We start from the raw sequence: 17,637 nt of genomic DNA on the forward strand, positions 1-17,637 counted from the left end.
CTTTGTGTTTTGTTTATTTCTTCCCATCAAGCCAAATGAGCAGCTTGGAAGTCTGCTTGGGTCAAAAGTATTCTACCCAGAGTAGCAAAGAGAGTTGCTGTTTCTGTCTGGCTGGCACACATTCCCTATTCTTGTTATCAGCAAACGATGTGATTTTGGAAACTCAAACCTCCCTCTTGGACCATGAGGACTGACTGTCATGGAGTTGGACACACCCCACAACAGGGCCCACGGTGGGGGGCATGTGGCCCTGGCTCCATCAGAGGGGCATACCCTATCCCAGGGCCACAGTCACCTGTAGATGGACAAGTGACGCAAGGTGGTCCATTGAGAATCAGCCCTGAGACTGGCTGGAACTACAGAGGAAGGCCCTCTCTTTCCCCCGGAGTTCCCAAGTTGGGAGAATGGGGGCCTGGAGTAGCTGTGGGCTGCCATTTTGGAAAAAGCAAGTCACAGAATGAAGCAGCTGGTTAAGAAAGGCAGAGTTGAGTGAGGAGGGAGAGAATGATTCCCGACAACACATCCAGAGCATTTGCTGTGCTCTTCAAGGGGAAGGGAGGCAGCAAACATGCAAAGGACACTGCAGCCAACACCAACAGGGCAGGAGGAGCAATCTTCCACACAGTCAACAGGTGGTGCTCGAGAGAACACGCCCGATTCCTGCAGGAAAAATCCACCGCAAGTTTGAAGCAGATGGCAAGGCGCAAACACTCTGGCGTCTGCTGTGAAGGGGGAGCAGGCTGATGGTAAACAGTATCAAGGAGCCAACCTATACGTGTCATCACGGGGTGTCTGCGAGGCACTCTGAGGGCAGTGACGGCTTGGTGTCTTTGGAACACACTGAGCGAGACATATTTGCTGAATGTCAAGTAAAAAAAGCAAATCAAAGGCTGCCAGTCCTGGCCTTCTGGTTTAATATATGAACAATCACCAGCAGAGGAGGGGAAAACTTGACACCGTAGCTCTGTCCTCAAGGAAGTCAGCAGAACAATCCTCCCTCTCTGAAGGTAAGCGTGCTGATGGACCAACCAGGAGGACGCCCACTGAGAGCTGGCCAAGGTGAAGCCTTTTTGTGAGTCTAAGATGACCACAAATCCTCCATGGGCGTATTTTTCATAAACAAGAAACTTAATCATTATAAGTGGAAGCTTCTCATTGCTTTTAAGGAGAAAAAGTTTTAGTCAGGACGGCCTCGCCACTCAGAACAAGCTCAAAGTCAGGCCTGCGCACTCCACAGCCCCTGACGCATCTCCCGGCCAGACAGCCTTGACCAGCACACACTGAGCCAACTCTTTAACAAAAGGACAGGAAAATAACCAAACTATCAATTCAAGATAAAAGAAAAACATGTTTTAAATCAATGAAAATCAGCCTATCAGTCAAAAGGCCTGGGAGGCCTCCTTCCTGGCAAGAAAAGGAGAAACAATTAATTCTGAAAACCAGTTCATTTGTAAGATGACCTTAAACGTCCCTAATTTAGAGTCACGGTAAGTGGGTCTACTTTAAAATTAATTTTTAGAAATCCTACAGCTCTGCTTTCTGTCAAAGAGCTGGGCTCTAAAATTAGCAGTTTGATAAAGACCCTCTTTCAGAGACTGGTGCACTGGGGGGCAGGCGGGGCCCCCTGAAGGAGACAGAAGGTCAGAGCGAGCTCACCCGGCACAGGTAGGCCCTGGCGTACACAGACACCAGCGGGTCGCCGATGCCGCGGATCATGCAGGTCAAGCGAGGCAGACATTCTGAAATCCCCCTGTCCGAGACAAAAAGAGGGCAGCATTACAACCGTGTGAGCGCTCTGTTCTTCTACTTTTCAATAAAGACAGAGCTGGACTCCCTACATGGCGGGAGAAGCAGGGCGGGGCCAAGTGTCAGTCCCCCAAGGCCCTGTAACATGTCTCTCCTGGGCCTTCCCTGTGGCACAGTGGTTGAGCGCTGGGCTGCGAAGCTGCCCGCAGCCTCCGCAGCGCCGGTTCGATCCCCAGCCACTGGTAAGGGTCCCACATGGCGCGCAGACCTCTCCTGCCGTGCCCGCTGCTCCCCTCAGCAGTGTACTTCGTCACTCTGCCTGTTCTGTTCCCCGCTCTGGCTCTGGTGAATTCTCTCACCCTCCCGCGCTTCTGACTGTAACCAGTGCGTGCATAAATAAATAAATAAATAAATAAATCTTTAAAAACAAACAAACAAAAAAAAACAAGTCTCTCCTGAAGACCACACTCACTGCCTGGCTTTTTCCCCATCCCCACCGTTTGTCAAGTGCTGGAATCCAACCTCCATGTTTTTTCCTCTTAGAGGTCACGTTATTTATTTTATAGATTTAACAGTTTTTGTCCCAGAGTTGTTTTCCATTGAACCATCAGCCCTTGATTTTCCCAATATTCTCGCCACGTCGCTGTTCCTCAGTCACTGACTTACTGTCCTGTGCCCGCCCCCCAGCAGCCGACGCCTGGCACATCGGGCTGGCATTGCGACCCCCACTCCCCAAAATATATTGTGAATCTTTTCTCTGATGACATGGGGCTTCACTTTGCCTAAGGCATTAGCCGCCCCCACCTGGTGAGGCAAAGTAACTGTTTAGCACTAATGCGGACACGCCCCCCACCCTGCCCCAAACCACCCCAGGCATCCCTAGATCCAAATTACCTACATTTGTTCCCTAAACTCTGTCCACTACTCAAAAAAAAAAATCCCAGGTGAGCCAGGGAGGTGTGAGGCTCAGGGGCAGAGGCTGTGCTTCTTACATCATCTCCATCGCCATGAACCAGCAGCCACTGCATGTGAGCGAGCCCACTGTGTGCCAGGGACATTCTCAGTGCGTGTGTGCGCGTGTGCATGTATGTAGCCTAATAGGCCTCACCGTCCCCTGCTAAGGGTCTTGCTCACAGAGTTGCTCAAGGGTTAGAGAGGCCGAGTTACTTGCTCCAGACCAGGCAGCTAACAATAGCAGAACCGGGATTCTCCTATGAGCTACTCAACTTCTAGCCTGTGTTTATTGCTCTGTAAATGGGAAATTAAAATGGTATCTCTACTTCATCGAGTTTTCATTTGGACTAAATGAGAAAGCATCTAAAAAATGCTTAGCTTCAGATTTGCTACACACTTAAGTACCCGATGAATGATCACTACTATCACACCATCATTAGTGTGTGTATGTGTGTGAGAGAGACAGAAAGAGAATTTTTTGGACATTGGTTCTGGACATTTAAAAAGCATCTTACATTTGGGGGGCCTCCCTGTTGGTGCAAGGGGTTACACATCAGCACTATGAAGCAATCCACAGCCACTGCAGCATGAGTTCAATCCCCGGCCAGGGAGCTACCCACATGGCGCAGCAGACCTCTCCTGACTCGCCCACTGCTCCCCTCAGCAGTGGATTTTTCTGTCAATCTGCCTGTTCTGTTCCCCACCCTGTCTCTGGTGAATCCTCTCACCTCCCACACCTCTGGCCTACACCCCAGATCTTGTATACATAAATAAATCTTTTTTTAAAAAAAGCATCTTACGTTTTGGAGAGGAACTTGTTACACTTCAGGATAGAAGCTTCCACATAACTGCAAAAACATTCTGTTAAGGAAGACATTTTCCAGACGGCCCGTTCCTGTGGGGAAAGGACTAAACTATTCATGTACAGAACTAGGTATGTCTTGAGGGGTTGGGGGAGCCCAATGGGTCTCAACAGCCAGACAATGAAGTCAGCTTAGTGGCTTATGGATTCTAGCTTTGGTTTTTAGGTTTCATACTTAATTTGAGTAAAATGTGAGAAAATGCTGCATCCTGGTTCCTGGTTGTGCAGTTAAATTCCAACTGGGCTGAGCTTTTTTCAAACCTGGCTTTCTGGGGAAAGAGTGACTCTGGATCACGAAGATTTCCATGTGTATAAGATGAATTCTCTGTTCTCCAATACCAGCATTTGTGGAAAATGGCTTGACCCTGCTCTTTTGAAGTTCTTGGAACCAGAGAAAACACAAGGATAGAGCATTGTAATTGAGAGAATTAATGTGGAGATGTTCCTCAAGAAAACAGGAAGCCTGTTTTCAAGCCTGGGATACGGTATCATTTTCAGAGTGAAAAAGAGAAGGGAAAGTTCTTAGGGATGGCAGGCATGAGAGGGCTCCGTGGCCAGCCCAGTATTTTCAGATGAACAACCGTAACGGGACCAAATTTCAACAGGAATTTGAGGACATCCCATCACATGGCTTCGATTAACAGTGCAACTCTTTAGCCTATCTTTATAAACATCAGACTAAAAATCAAAAAAAAAAAAGGATACAATCTTGGAATGAGTTCCCTGATGGAAGCGATCTTGAAAAACCAATTTAAGCATGTCTCTTTGGCTGTGTCATTGACATTCTCTGGAGAGAAGTGATCTGGAATACAAGCACAGCACTGATCAGTCTTCCCGATCCTCAGGCTTTGCAACGGCTATGGAGATCCAGGGACGGGAGCACATTACCAAGGCGAGGGAGGAGGGCAGCCACCCAGGACACCTCTGTCTTCCTGCCAGATGTCACCATCGTGATGAGGACACGGGTGAAGAGAACGAGAGCACACACACAGGCGAAGTGCCAGGGGTGGTTCAGCCCCACAGCACCTGCCGAGTTAGGTACCTTTATCCTCCTCTTTACTGCTGTGGACACCGAGGCCCAGAGAAGTCTCGTAACCCACCCAGGGCACACAGCAAGTGCGCGTAAGTCCCAGGAGAGAAACAAGAGCACAACTTCTGGGAAACAGCTTTCAGGGAAGGGGCCTGGCCTCCCTCCCTCCTGCCTTGTGCCGGCTGGAATGCACATATGATGCTGGATGTCAACTGGGCATCCTACATGCTTGGCCACTGCTTCTGATATAACTCAAGGTTCAGTGTACTTACCAGTAACTATGATGATATTACTAAGAACTCTACATGCTTTTTAAGGAAGCTACCCTGGAATATGAAATGTGAGGGAAGCTTTTGCTATAAATATCACAGTGGCCAGACTTGAGGGTAAACCCAGGTCCTGAGTTAGGCCACCAGCTGAACACAGACTTCAGTCAGTTTCCCCCATTTTCTGTTCTCTTCCTCTAACAACAAAACTCTCCTTTTTCTGCTGGACGTCTGGCTGTCTTTGTGGCTAGGTGTGGCCATGCCACCAAAGGCCGGTCCCAGGAGAGAAACAAGAGCACAACTTCTGGGAAACAGCTTTCAGGGAAGGGGCCTGCCCTCCCTCCCGCCCGCTTTGTGCTGGCTGGAATGCACATATGATGGCTGGCGCCTCCATAACCATCTTGAACCAGGGAGGCAACAAGACAGAAGTCAGATTGCTGTTCCCATGTTATTTGGAGGATTCTGGCACCCCAACCTAATCTTAGCCTACACCTCAATAAGGAAGAGGTTATAGAAAATTTTGGAAGAATGAAAAAAAATAAACCACCAAGCTCATCAACACCAACAAGCCCACAGCTGAACTCTTGGAGAAAGGCCTTCTCCAGGATTTCTACACAGAGGGAGGCCATCCCGCCCATGCACATGCTTATGCTTTTAGGATCCAAACACAAAGGAAAAGTGAATTACTTGAAAATACAGCAAACGAATGCTGGCTCAGGGGCTCTCATCCTGCTTTACAGGGAAGTCATTTTTCCTTCCTGATTCTGCTCCTTGGTGGTACATGATAAAGGTGATCAAAATTCTGATGGGCTCAGCAAAAAGATAAATTTCTAGGTACTTCACTGGCTGAGAAGAGTCACTAATCACAGCTGCAGACCCTGGCATTGCCATCTCCAGTATTTATCTCCTGGGGAATGTTCTGGCTTGCATCCTGCATTCAAGCCCCATTTGCATTCTTTTTTTTTTTAAGTGTATTATTTCACTTGCCATTTTCAAAGGGAAGGGGATTGCCATGTTCCCCTTCCTGGCCTGCAAGCGTCCACATAAAACAGCATGGTATTTTCAAGTTCCAAGAAATCCAAAGAGGAAAAGATAAGGATTATTCTTGAATTCATTTGTCAATCTTGCTTTTTGGTAGAGGGAAGAGAAGAGTTCATTTCCCGTCATATGACTGAATCGTAAGATTTGAAACCCAAAAGCAAAAATAAGCCTCTGAGGTCATCCAGGAAATCCCTCACTTCATAGCTGAGGGGACAGATATTCAGCAACAGGTGGGACCACAGAGATTCAAGTGCCAGAGAGCCCAAAACCACAGGAGGCTCAGCAGAGACATCTCGAGGCTCAGCAGAGACACCTCGAGGGCAAGCGACACAGTCTGCACATCCCAAGGCTTCAGACTTGCCTTCCAGCCCAGTAGGTAACTTAGGATAAGGGTGATGTTATGTGCGAGTTTGAAGTCCTACAGCAAATTAAGTAATACAGTAACATTACAGATGATTTCTGCTACTCAACCCAAGTGTTTTAAGAACTAACTAAAGGTAATATTCTAGACTATGGGAAGGTAACAGTACCCATAACAGACTCTATCCTCATGAAGTTTACATTCCAGTGGGGAAACAAACATAATAAACAGGAAAAAAAAATAAGCAAGCAGACAAATAAGATCACATGTGACAGCAGTCAACACTATAAAAGACATACATCTCGGTGCTGGAGTAGGCAGTGATGTAAGTGGATGAGGTGGGGCGCTGTCACCAGAGAGTGGCCAGAGAAGGGTCCTGGAGAGGTGGCACTGGAGCTGAGACTTGAATTACAAAAAAAGGAACCAGTCATTCTTAGATGTGGGGGAAATGTATTCCAGGAAGAGGAAGCAGCAGGTGGAAAGGCCCTGAGGTAGGTCTGGCATGCTCAAAGAATAGTAAAGCAAACCAGCTTGAGCAGGAAGAGGCATGAGAGTGAGGGGAGCAGCCTCAGGGAGGGCCCTGAGAGCTTTTCTAAGTGCCACAGAACCGCCTTAAGGGTTCCAAGCAGAAGAGGCACATGGCCTGGCAAGATTTATGCTTTAGCACGTGGGGTGTTTTGCAGAGAACGAATTCAGAATTGGGCGAGTAATTCAGCAGCATCTCTAAAGTAGACAAGAGCGGGACTTTTCCTTCTACTTCCCACTTATTTTTCTTATGGTGCAATTTTTGACCCTGAGTATCTAACATCTGTGGATATTTTAGGAGGAGGGAGGAGACCAAGGAGTCCAATTGTCTTTAATTTGCCAAGTCTCTACCCCAGCAGTGAGCAGACTCTTTACATAACTGCTTATAGGGCGGCCACGTCATCTTAGGGTATGCCTGAAAGGCCAGGTCAGTTAAGGACACTGCTGACCCAGAGGTAGCGTACATCAGCCTCAGGGCAAGACAGGAGGTGGGAATGCCCACAGTAGATGAAGAGATACTCATCACAACCCAAACTATTACTCCCAATAGAAATAAAACTATTTTATCACTGAGATGGTCTCATCACACATGACAGGTTAAAAAATATCAGGAGAAAATGACCAAATCTAGTAGGGTGCCCTTCTGTGAACCCAAAGGACACTGGTACCTTTCCACACTCCTAAGAGCCAGGCTTTAGGCAAGACTCCTAAAGGTGAAGGCCTCAAAAATTCAATCTACCACTTCAACTTGATTCAGATGGAGAGAAGGAACACACAGGCCAGCAGATTTCTTTCTACACACAATTTCTCTAAGCAGAATCCTGAAGAGTAGATTTCAAAGCTCTCTCTTTAATTATTAAGAGTCATCCCCCAAATCACTGACTTTTTTGAAGAAAATCTGCCCTTTCCCATTTCAGGTTCCTGGAGCCAGAGATGAGGTTTGCAGATGAAGATTTTCACTGAGGAGGAGGGAGGGGAGAGTAATTTTAAGGAAGCAAAATCCTGATTTGCACAATTTAAGGTGAAAGAAAAATAGGCGTCTGGGGAGAAAAGAATTTTTAGTGATGAAAGTGCCAATTAATGTAGTTAGAACTGGATATGAAAGGTCATGAAAATGATCTTTCATTTTGAAATTTTATAGTTTAGGGAGGAAGCTATTGTAGTTTTTCCTTATGTGACCCAAAGATGGATGTATAGTCAGTGCTTGTTGGGAGGTAGGAAAATCACTACAAGACACACACTCAGATCTCTGGGGCCAGGCAGATAACAAAAGGAAGGAGAACCTCTACCAAAAAGCATTTTAAAAAATTCTGCTGCAGGGCCTCCCCGGTGGTGCAGCGGTTGAGCACTGGACTGCAGTAGCCTCTGCAGCACCGGTTCAATCCACAGCTGCCGGCGAGGGTCCCACATGGCACGACAGATCTCTCCTGCCACGCCCGCTGCTCCCCTCAGCAGGGTATTTCATCTGTCTGCCTGTTCTGCTCCCTACTCTGGCTCTGGTGAATCCTCTCACCCTCCTGTGCTTCTTACTGTACCCAGTGCTTGTATAAATAAATAAATAAATCTTTAGGGGAAAAAAAAAAAATTCTGCCGCAAAGAAAGAAAACATCTGAGTTTAGTTCTGCCGGTGGGCTGAGAGCTTACGCCGCTGGTGGAACCTGAAGCAGCTGGCTCAGGCTCCCTAGCCCTTAGGCCCCAGGCCTACCCCTCTACCCTACCGGCTCGCTGCCTACCAACTGGAGGAGCCTTGAAAGTGGGAGGGGCATCAAAAAATATCACCGGTGTGATGTGGGGGGTGGGAGGGGAAGGTCTAGAGCATCAAAATATGGATGTGAACCATGTTCAAAAGATAAACAGCTAAAATTTTAATAGTACTTATACCCAATCTATCCAAATGTTTCAACACGTAACCAATACAAAAAAATTACTAGTGAGGTTACTTTATGGCTTATTAGTATTAAGTCTCTAGACTCCAGAGTGTGCTTATACACCCAGGGCAGGCTTCAGCTTGACTGGGCTGCGTGGCCAGTGCTCCAGAGCCACCTGCAGCTGGGGATGCCATATTGAACAGTGTTGACCCCGCGCGAAGGGCAAGGTGCCCAGCAAGGGCCGAGAAAGCCCCTGATCCTTCCCCACTGGGTCTGCCCATCTACATTAAGGAAATGACTCTGAAGAGCTCTTCTAGCCCTGAAAGTCGGAAAAGTTCTGTCTTTTCTGACAAGTGTGGCTTTTGAGTAGCTTTCTTTAACAATACAGATGGATGATGGAACAAAGAATAGAAATAGAGTAAGAAAGGTTAAGAAGGAAGGGTAGGTCAAATTATGAGTTACTGAGGCTGATGTCATATCCTTGTCCCCCTGGGTCGTGCCACTGCTGGGGCAGAGGAGGTGAAGGAAGAGGGAGCAACACACTTGTCATTCTAGCTTCAGTGCAGGGACATCGTCTTAGAGCAGTGCTAGAAACTTGAGGGGGAAAGGAAGCTGTTGCAAGAAATCCACGTTGACAGCACATCCCCATCATTCATACAAGAGACTCTATAATCTAGTTGTCCCCTTATAGCCACCTGCGCAGTAAAAATGGATTGGCAATACATTTAATGCAAATATCACTTGGGCATAGTATAGATTCACAGCATCTGCTGTCATTGATTTATTTGACTTTGTTCGTCAACACATGTAAAGTTGATTTTTTTAAAACCAATTTGTGTCTTAGAAAGACATGTAGGAAAAATGTTAAAATGTCAAGCAGCAGAGAAATTAAGCTGGCATGAAAGTTCAGTGCAATCCATCTATGGATACATTTTCTTCCTTCTGAATCCAAATTATCTGTGCAAATTCTCAGCCAGACTGAAAATGTGATGTTTTTTTAAAAAACTAGCATGATCAGAAATCTACACAAGTGCTCCTTTTACCTTTAACACACTAAAAGCTAAAAAACACACACTACTTCTGGTCTTCATAAACCTGGACTTGTTATAAATCTAATCCCAACTCCAGGGTGGAACGACACAGGAATGACATGGGGGCAGTGAAGACATTACCTGGTAAGACGCTGCGGTTATCCACACACATAGAAAAGATGCGCTCATACACAAGCTTTCCTGGAGAGAAAAGGACATACGATGTTAGCCTCACACTCTTCAGGAGCAAACACAAGGTAAATGTTTGTTAATTAATTAAGGACACAGGCAGGGCATCAGCCCAATGCCTTTAACTTGTGATAGTATGCTGCCACCAAGTGGACACATTTTAAGTCACTTTCCTTTTCATTAAAAGATGTTTACTCTTTGTTAGAAGCAGGAAAGTGATGGTTCTTAACTGAAACTTAGAGCCAAAGAACCTCAGGCACATCCATTCTCTCAAAGAAAGACACTCCACTTCATAATCCAGGCCAGAGGCTGCACATCGGCAGTGACCCGTTTTATTTGGCACACAGCAGGCTGGTCCACAAAGTATTTTAACATTTTCTAATTAACTGCCAAGAGGCAACAACTGGGAGAATTCACATGAAAAACCAGGTCTCCTACTTCTTCACATATGATGTGGCAAAAATGGGCCCATGTCCCTATAAGATAAAAGTAAATTAGAACAGATTGGTAACTGGTGGTCCCTTGAAATGACATATTTAACCCAGTTAGCCACAATCTCCACCATTTCCTATTGTCTCATCAACAGCCTGCTTCACTCATGTATGTGGTCTGCCTGGTGTCTGGAAGCATCAGAACTTCAGACTCAACTAGAATGCAAGATCTGCAAGGGAAGAGGCCTGTGTCTGGTTCACTGACACCCCCAGTACATAGATCAGTGCCTGCACATTTTGTTCAAAATATAGAAGAACGTATTAGGTTGTGTGACTCAGAGGTCACTGTCACAACTACTTCACTTTGCTAGTATAGCACAAAAGCTGCCGGAGACAGTATGTAAACAAATGGCTGACTTAAAACTATTTAGAAAAACAGGGCCTCCCCAGTGGCACAGCGGTTGAGCGCTGGGCTGCGAAGCTGCCTGCAGCTCTGCAGCGCTGATTCAATCCCCGCCTGCTGGCAAGGGTTCCACATGGCACGCAGACCTCTCCTGCCGCACCTGCTGCTCCCCTCAGCAGTGTATTTTGTCAGTCTGCCTGCTGTGCTCCCCACTCTGGTTCTGGTGAATTCTCTTACCCTCCCGCACTTCTGACTATACCCAGTACTTGTACAAACAAATAAATCTTATAAAAAAAAAGAAAAACAAGTGGGGAGTCTAGACATGGTTTACAAGCCAACCCATAACCTAGTACAAAAAAATAAAGCATTTGGAAAATGCTATCAATATTCAAGAGATAAAGAAGTATAGTTCTGTTAATTTTCTGTTCCCTTCCATATCAAATTTCACATCAAAAGTACCTCCTGTGCTTCAAGACACAGGGAACCCCATTGCTCGAGGCAGTAGGAACCACATTCCTCGTTTAGACATGGAAAATGAGACAGAAAGTTGTAAGGCCCATTGCTGGTCCTCAGAGAACGTGGGATGCAATGCCTCACTGGGAGGGTTCAGGAAGCCCAAGGAGCCGTGCTGACACCTCTCCAGCGTGGACTGGGCCATGACAATCACCGAGGCACGTGCTGGAAATGCTCACTCCTGGGCCCACACCTCAGCGCGAGTAACCTGCTGGGAATTCCCTCATACGCTCAAGTATGAGAGGCACCAGGGTCTCCGAGCTAACAGCTGGATGGAGTGTGACAACCTGCACGCAGCAGCGAGACTTCCTCACCCCTGAAACCAGAGGGTCTCCATCCGGCTGACCCTGTAGAGCACCTGGGGTGCCTGGAAATGTGCTGGAGCCCGTGTCCATCCTCCGAGGCCCTGAGATAAATGGTCTAGAGTGCCACCTGATGTCAGGGTGCTTTGAAAGCTCCCAGGAGGGCAGGCAAAGTTGAGAAGCACCATTCCAAGCCACTGCTTCAGTTTAGAGCACCCAGAAAACCTCAGAGATCGAGCCCTGTTTCTCCAAACTGTCTGTGCCCTCCTGGCAGCTGTGCTTTGGTTACCTGTGGGCACGGGCCCCACAGCAGCCACACTTGGTGCAAGAGAGGCCTCCTCCGTGATGGCCACGGTCCTGTGCTGACCCTGCATGCAGCTTCTCCCCGGGCCATCGCCCAGCCAGCCTCGCTGGGAGGCCAGGTGACTTCTCACCTGTGCGCACCAGTTGTAAGAAGCACCTGCACTTCCTCCACAAAAGCCGCCATCTCGCTAAAACTACTTTAAAAAAAATTTTTTTTTAATATTCTACTTCCCATTCTAAGGGGACTTTAACTACAAAATCATTTTTGACCAACTGAATCTGGTGAATAGTCTTTTCCTCCTTTTGATAAGTGAGTAGATTGTTGTTTTGAGAAATAATACTCAATCCTAAATTTATTTCCTCTCTTGGTTCACTTTCTTCTCCATCAAGGGCACTAAAATGGACTCATAACGACAATGATAACAGAGAACACTTCCTGAGCACGTTGTGCCGGGCTCGGGGCAAAGTCGTGTGCACCGTCCCCGCCAGCCAGCTCGCAGAGGACAGACGTCACAGGCTCCCTCGCAGTCTCTCATCTAACTCTTGCCAGCAATCCCTGAAGGCAGGCTCAGCTATGCCCATTTTACAGGTCAAGAAACTGAGGCTCGGGCCTCCCCGGTGGCGCAGCGGTTGAGCGCTGGGTTGCGAAGCTGCCCGCGGCCTCGGAGGCGCGGGTTCGATCCCCAGCTGCTCCCTGGCCACCGGAGGAGGGTCCCACATGGCGCGCAGACCTCTCCTGCCACCCGCTGCTCCCCTCAGCAGTGTACTTCGGTCCTTCTGCCTGCTCCGCTCCCTGCTCTGGCTCTGGTGAATTCTCTCACCCTCCCGCACTTCTGACTGTACCCAGTGCATGTGTAAATAAAAACAAACAAAAAAAAAAAAAAGAAAGAAAGAAACTGAGGCTCAAGTTCATAACATAAGCTCAAGAACATAAACGCCCAAGGGCAGGGCGTGGAGCACAGCAGACACCAGAATTCAGGTCCAGCCTCACTGCTTCTACTACAACCCCCCTGCCAGCCCAGCACTGCTCACTGTTCACTGCAGGTGCCTGGAGGACCCACATCTCTGCCCGGCAAGGTGCCCAATCCCATCAGTCATGTCAACAACCACCAACAACTGCCCTCCCGTCAGATGCTTCTGTGGGGCAGAGACGAAGGCAAGAGCTTGCACTCAGGCAGGCCGAGTCCCACTCCTTTTAAAGAGGCACAAACACTCAGCACGGGGACCCCAAGCACCACAGAGCCTCCCTGAGACCGCCCCCAGGCCTGAGCAACACTATTCACAGCAGATCCAGACAGCGGTCCCGCTGGCAGCGTCATGGAGAGAGGACTGAGAGAAGCGTGGAAAGCAGGTGCCGGGTTTGTGTGTCTGGTTTCAAACAGGTAAAACGTTCCCATGGCCCCAAATTCCACAAAACCACTGAAGACACAAAGAGAGTCCCTGACAGCCTCTCCTCGCTGCCTACACCCCCACACCACAGTGGCCACTTTCCCTCCAGAGGTTCCTTAGACAAATATAAGTGGACACAAGCAAGCAGGCCGATGGGTGCGTCTCTCCTGCAAAGTAGGACACAGTCCAAGGCTGCTCTGTATCGTGACCTGTTCCTGGGGGTTCCCGGATCAGACAAAGAATAAGCTCCTGACCCTTCTATCCTCACAGGCGGCTCTGGGGCCTCCACATACAGACACCCCACCATGCATTTAATGGCCCCCGCTAAGGGCTACTTGGGTTGTTTCCAACATTTGCTATCTCAAGTGGGATGGATTCTCAGAGATGGAACTGCTGGGTCAAAGGGATCAGCAATTGTCATTTTCATGGGGAGCAGACCCCTTTCCCACCCCCACCCCCGACTGCTCCCACCCCAGTCAAGAACAAGAGGAAGAAAGCAGGTGCTTTGACCGTAGAGAGAACTCAGTTTGAGCCCCGGTTCTGCCACTCACGACTGTGACCTTGACCCTTATTCTCAACTCCCAGCCCATTTAGTTTCTAGATGCAGCACAGGCGGCAGCACCCACACTATGCCCCGTCTTGCCAAGGGAGGGATGTGGCTGGGACGCCACCAGCAGAGGCTGGCAGGGGAGCTGCCCAAAATTCTTGCAAAGTTGATGTCTGGACCTGGCTGGGCTTGCAGGTTAGAAACTGGATCTCACGAGCATCCCCAGCTAGTCTTGCTCCAGGATGCTGACTCATGCACAGAAACCGGCAGCGGCTGGTGAGGGAATTAAAAAACCTGGGTGCTGACTCATGGGGAGAAATGGCGCTGTCGAGAGAACCAGACTGCCACCAGCCAGCCCCCATTAGTGTCCCCACTCCATGGGGGCAAGCTGTGTATGGCAAGTCAAGCCCAAAGAGTGTATGGCCTGATATCTGTTCTGACAGTCTAGCATACCCTTCTGCCCCAGATCACTTCTCCCCATTCTCCACCGCCTTCTGGGGTCCAAAACACCCTCATTTTTCACCTGAGGAGCTGCAATAGCCGCCTTACAGGACTCTCCACCCCACCTGTGCCCCAACATTCTAGTCTGCACATAATGGCCAGAGGGAGCCCATTAAAACCCAAATCAGATCACGTCCCTTCTGTTTCCCACCCCCAGGGGTTCCTCATGCTCCCAGAGACAAAACCCAAGTCCTTCCAATGGCCCGCAAGGCTCGCAGGATCTGTGGTCATGACAGTTTCTCTCCCCATTTCACCCCCAACCTCACTCACCCCACACAAGTCACCTTGGTCTCTCAGTTCTACAAACCTGCCAGCCATGCTTCTGCCCCAGGGCCTTAGCATTGGCTGTTCCTCAGCCTAACATGGTCCCACCCTCCAGCCACCATCATCATCTCTCCCCCTCTTCAAGTACTTGCTCACGTACCAACTTCTCAGCAAGGCCTTCTCTGACCACACCCCTAGATCCCCTAACCTGGCTGTTTGTTTTTTCTCCATGCACTGATGATTGCCTAACACAAACAATCAGGTTCGTGTATTTATTCTATAACCCTCTACCTCTTACTGGAACATTAAACCCCGTCCCCCAAAGGTAGGGATTTTTGTCTCTTTGCTGACCTGTCAGCAGTGCCTAGCAGAGTCCCGAGGCCACCTCTCCAGGCCATCTCAACCTGACAGGTCTTATCTTTAACTGGGACATAACTTCTCTTGGCCAAGTCAGTTCCCATTCTCCATTCTTCTTCTGGGATGACCCAGGCCTGGATAATCTGTCATTTTCATGCTCCAAATACCATAACCAGCTCAGGGACCAACACGTGATACAAGCCAGACCAATGAGGTGGAACTCCATGACTTTTGTTGGAACACTTGGGGGAAAAAGAAGCTCCTTCCTTGTCCTGGAACTGCAAGCAGTAAAGATAGGAGCAACTGAGGACATCCTGGGGAGCTGAAGAATGAAACCAACCCAAGGGAAAGTTCTAGTAAAAGACAAGTGAGACACTGAGTTCTGGAAATCAGTCATACCTGAAGCTAGAAACAATACCCGGACTTCCCAACATTAAGCCAATAAATCCTCCCTTTTCTTAAGACTAGTATGAGTTAGGTTTTCTGTTACTGGCTCCAGGTGACACACTCAGGTCCCCCATCTCGTGGGAATTAAGTGGGTGTCTGATGAATATTCTGTCTCCAGCCCAGAAGGTCTTTCTGTGGGCCATAGACCAGAGTTGCTGGATTGGGAGGCCCTCCAGCGCTCCTTGGTAAGATAGCAAGTGTGTGTTCTGACCCCCACAGGTTCAGTTCCCAGAAGGCAACTGCTTGTTGTTCCTGTGAGGTACCATATGGCTGAACTCAGTGCACAGCACAGAGGGCTGACCGTGAGCACCAACAGCAGGGGGACTACGTTCTGGCCACTGACCCCCACCAAGGTGCAGAGGCCCCCTGTCTTCCAGGGGGTTCCTGGGTATTGCCCTCAGTCTCAAACTCTCTGCTGGGCTCCCCGAGATCATTCCTCCAGGGTTGGGGGGGCAGCATGATGCAGGAGGATCTCGGAGGAGCCTGAGTGGACATCCAGGCGAGAGAGGGCTGTAGGTTGGGTTAACTAAGGGGAATGGTGAAGACAGACAGATGGACACTCTGGGGAGAGATCTAGGAGGCTGAAATGAAGAACGTGGTGGCAGGCTGGACACGGGGCCTGGGGAGAGGACCCTCACATTTCTGGCTTGGTGAGTGGGGTGCACAGTGCTGCCTTTCTGAGCCAGAAACCCCTGGGGAAAGGGCTGGGGAGAGGCACCGAGTTCAGCGTGAAACAAAGCGAGTTCCAGATGCCGGGACATGGTGATGACGGGAGCTGGGAAGATGGGGTGGTGCGCCCCACTCTCATTTCCAGGCCTTCAGCTGGTGAGCAAAAGAGAATTTCAGCGCCTTTCAAAATAGCACCCTTGGGGAGAGGATGGCCTCCCTGGTGATATGCTTAATTTTAATCTAAAACACAACAGAACCTAATTTCAAGCAACCCTATGAGCCAACTTCTGCCAAAGTTCCTAGATCTAGCAACAGTTCCTAGATCCGAAGATGGCCGGTACTCACCGAATGTATCAAGAATGTCGGTGATCAGGACAAATTTGCTTGGGTAGAACTGAATCACGCTCGTGTCCGACAGCAGCTTTGAACACTAGAGAGAGAAGAGACAAGCATAGTCACGCTTATGTGTCTGACAGGGTTGCTTCAGGTCTGGAATACCAGTGCCACCGCCCCACCCACTGCCCAGAAGCTCAGGTTGTTCTACTACATTTTAGGGGCTGTGCTGGGCACCGGCGACAGAATAATGAACAAAAGCACTCAGCTTTTGACAAAGGGAGGCAGACTGAAGGCTCTTAAGGAAAGACGCCACCACCTCTCGCCACAGGCCCGAGGATTCTTATATAGAAGGGCCTTGGTTTTGTGCAGTGTCAACTGCAGGGTCTCCGAGGGAAGTCAAGGGAAGCTCACCCACCACTATCCCAGCAATCATTGTTCCCAAGGCCTTTCTGCCCAGCTTCCCTGGTTTATGTCAGGATGGTCTCGATTCGGACACATTATTTCAATGAAATGGCCCTTAGGAAGCCTCCGGGTTTCCTAGTTACCATCTACATAGTGTATTTACACTTGCTCCCAGATTCCTCCTCTAAGGGGAACATGACAAGCTTCAAAGGGTCACGTTTCCCTGAGAGTAGGATCTTCGAGCTGGAGACACACCAGCTTTGCAGGGACTTGCTGGGTCCCTACACTCTTCACTCACACGAGAGGGCCACTGACATCTTCTGGATTGTTCGTGAAGACCGCAGCCACACAGCGTGGCCCCAAATACTTATAGTAAGTCATCTTTTATCATCAGCAGCAAAAAAACCTATTTTTACTTTCAAGAAACAAATGTAATACTACCTCCCCCCAGTCTTTACAAATTCAAAATTCAGCAGCAGAGACTAAATCACCTTATCATATTTTATTATTCCAACATTGGCCCTCAGAGAGGAAAAAGTCACTGAAGAAAAATATTTGGACAATTAAAAAAGGTTCTTAAAGGTGCATTTTAAATTTCCAGCATGCAGAGAAGGACGCTCACGTGGCCACAGGCCTCATGTGGCCACAGGCCGCTGACAAGTGTTTCCAGTTTGGCGTTGTTACCCAATATCTAAATGGTTAGATTCACCGGGTTTCTCTTTAGCTATACAGGCCTGAAAGTAAACAACGAGTCTGATTTGTGAAACATCCTCTTACAGCCCAAATGTTTGGGGGCGGGAGGTCAGGGGAGGGGAACGTAAGCTGTTAAAACAATGGTGTTGACCGCAAATGTGCCATGTGGATGTTGCTGGAACTCTGTTTCCTGACCCTCTGCTTCAT

General features: G+C 48.7%; 1 protein-coding gene across 1 annotated transcript in view; it reads right to left on the minus strand.

The window, feature by feature from the left end:
* Positions 1–17,637, minus strand: part of VPS35L (VPS35 endosomal protein sorting factor like) — a gene marked incomplete at both ends in the record, with an annotated part of 95,763 nt that overhangs the window by 62,079 nt on the left and 16,047 nt on the right. Inside the window, 5 exons of the mRNA XM_084250228.1 lie at positions 1,657–1,750; positions 3,501–3,548; positions 4,268–4,364; positions 9,826–9,885; positions 16,345–16,429. Coding sequence (XP_084106354.1) covers positions 1,657–1,750; positions 3,501–3,548; positions 4,268–4,364; positions 9,826–9,885; positions 16,345–16,429 — 384 coding nt within the window. The remainder of the gene's footprint in view (positions 1–1,656; positions 1,751–3,500; positions 3,549–4,267; positions 4,365–9,825; positions 9,886–16,344; positions 16,430–17,637) is intronic.

Source organism: Talpa europaea (genome assembly GCF_964194135.1).
Source record: "Talpa europaea genome assembly, chromosome: 12".
NCBI lineage: Eukaryota > Metazoa > Chordata > Mammalia > Eulipotyphla > Talpidae > Talpa > Talpa europaea.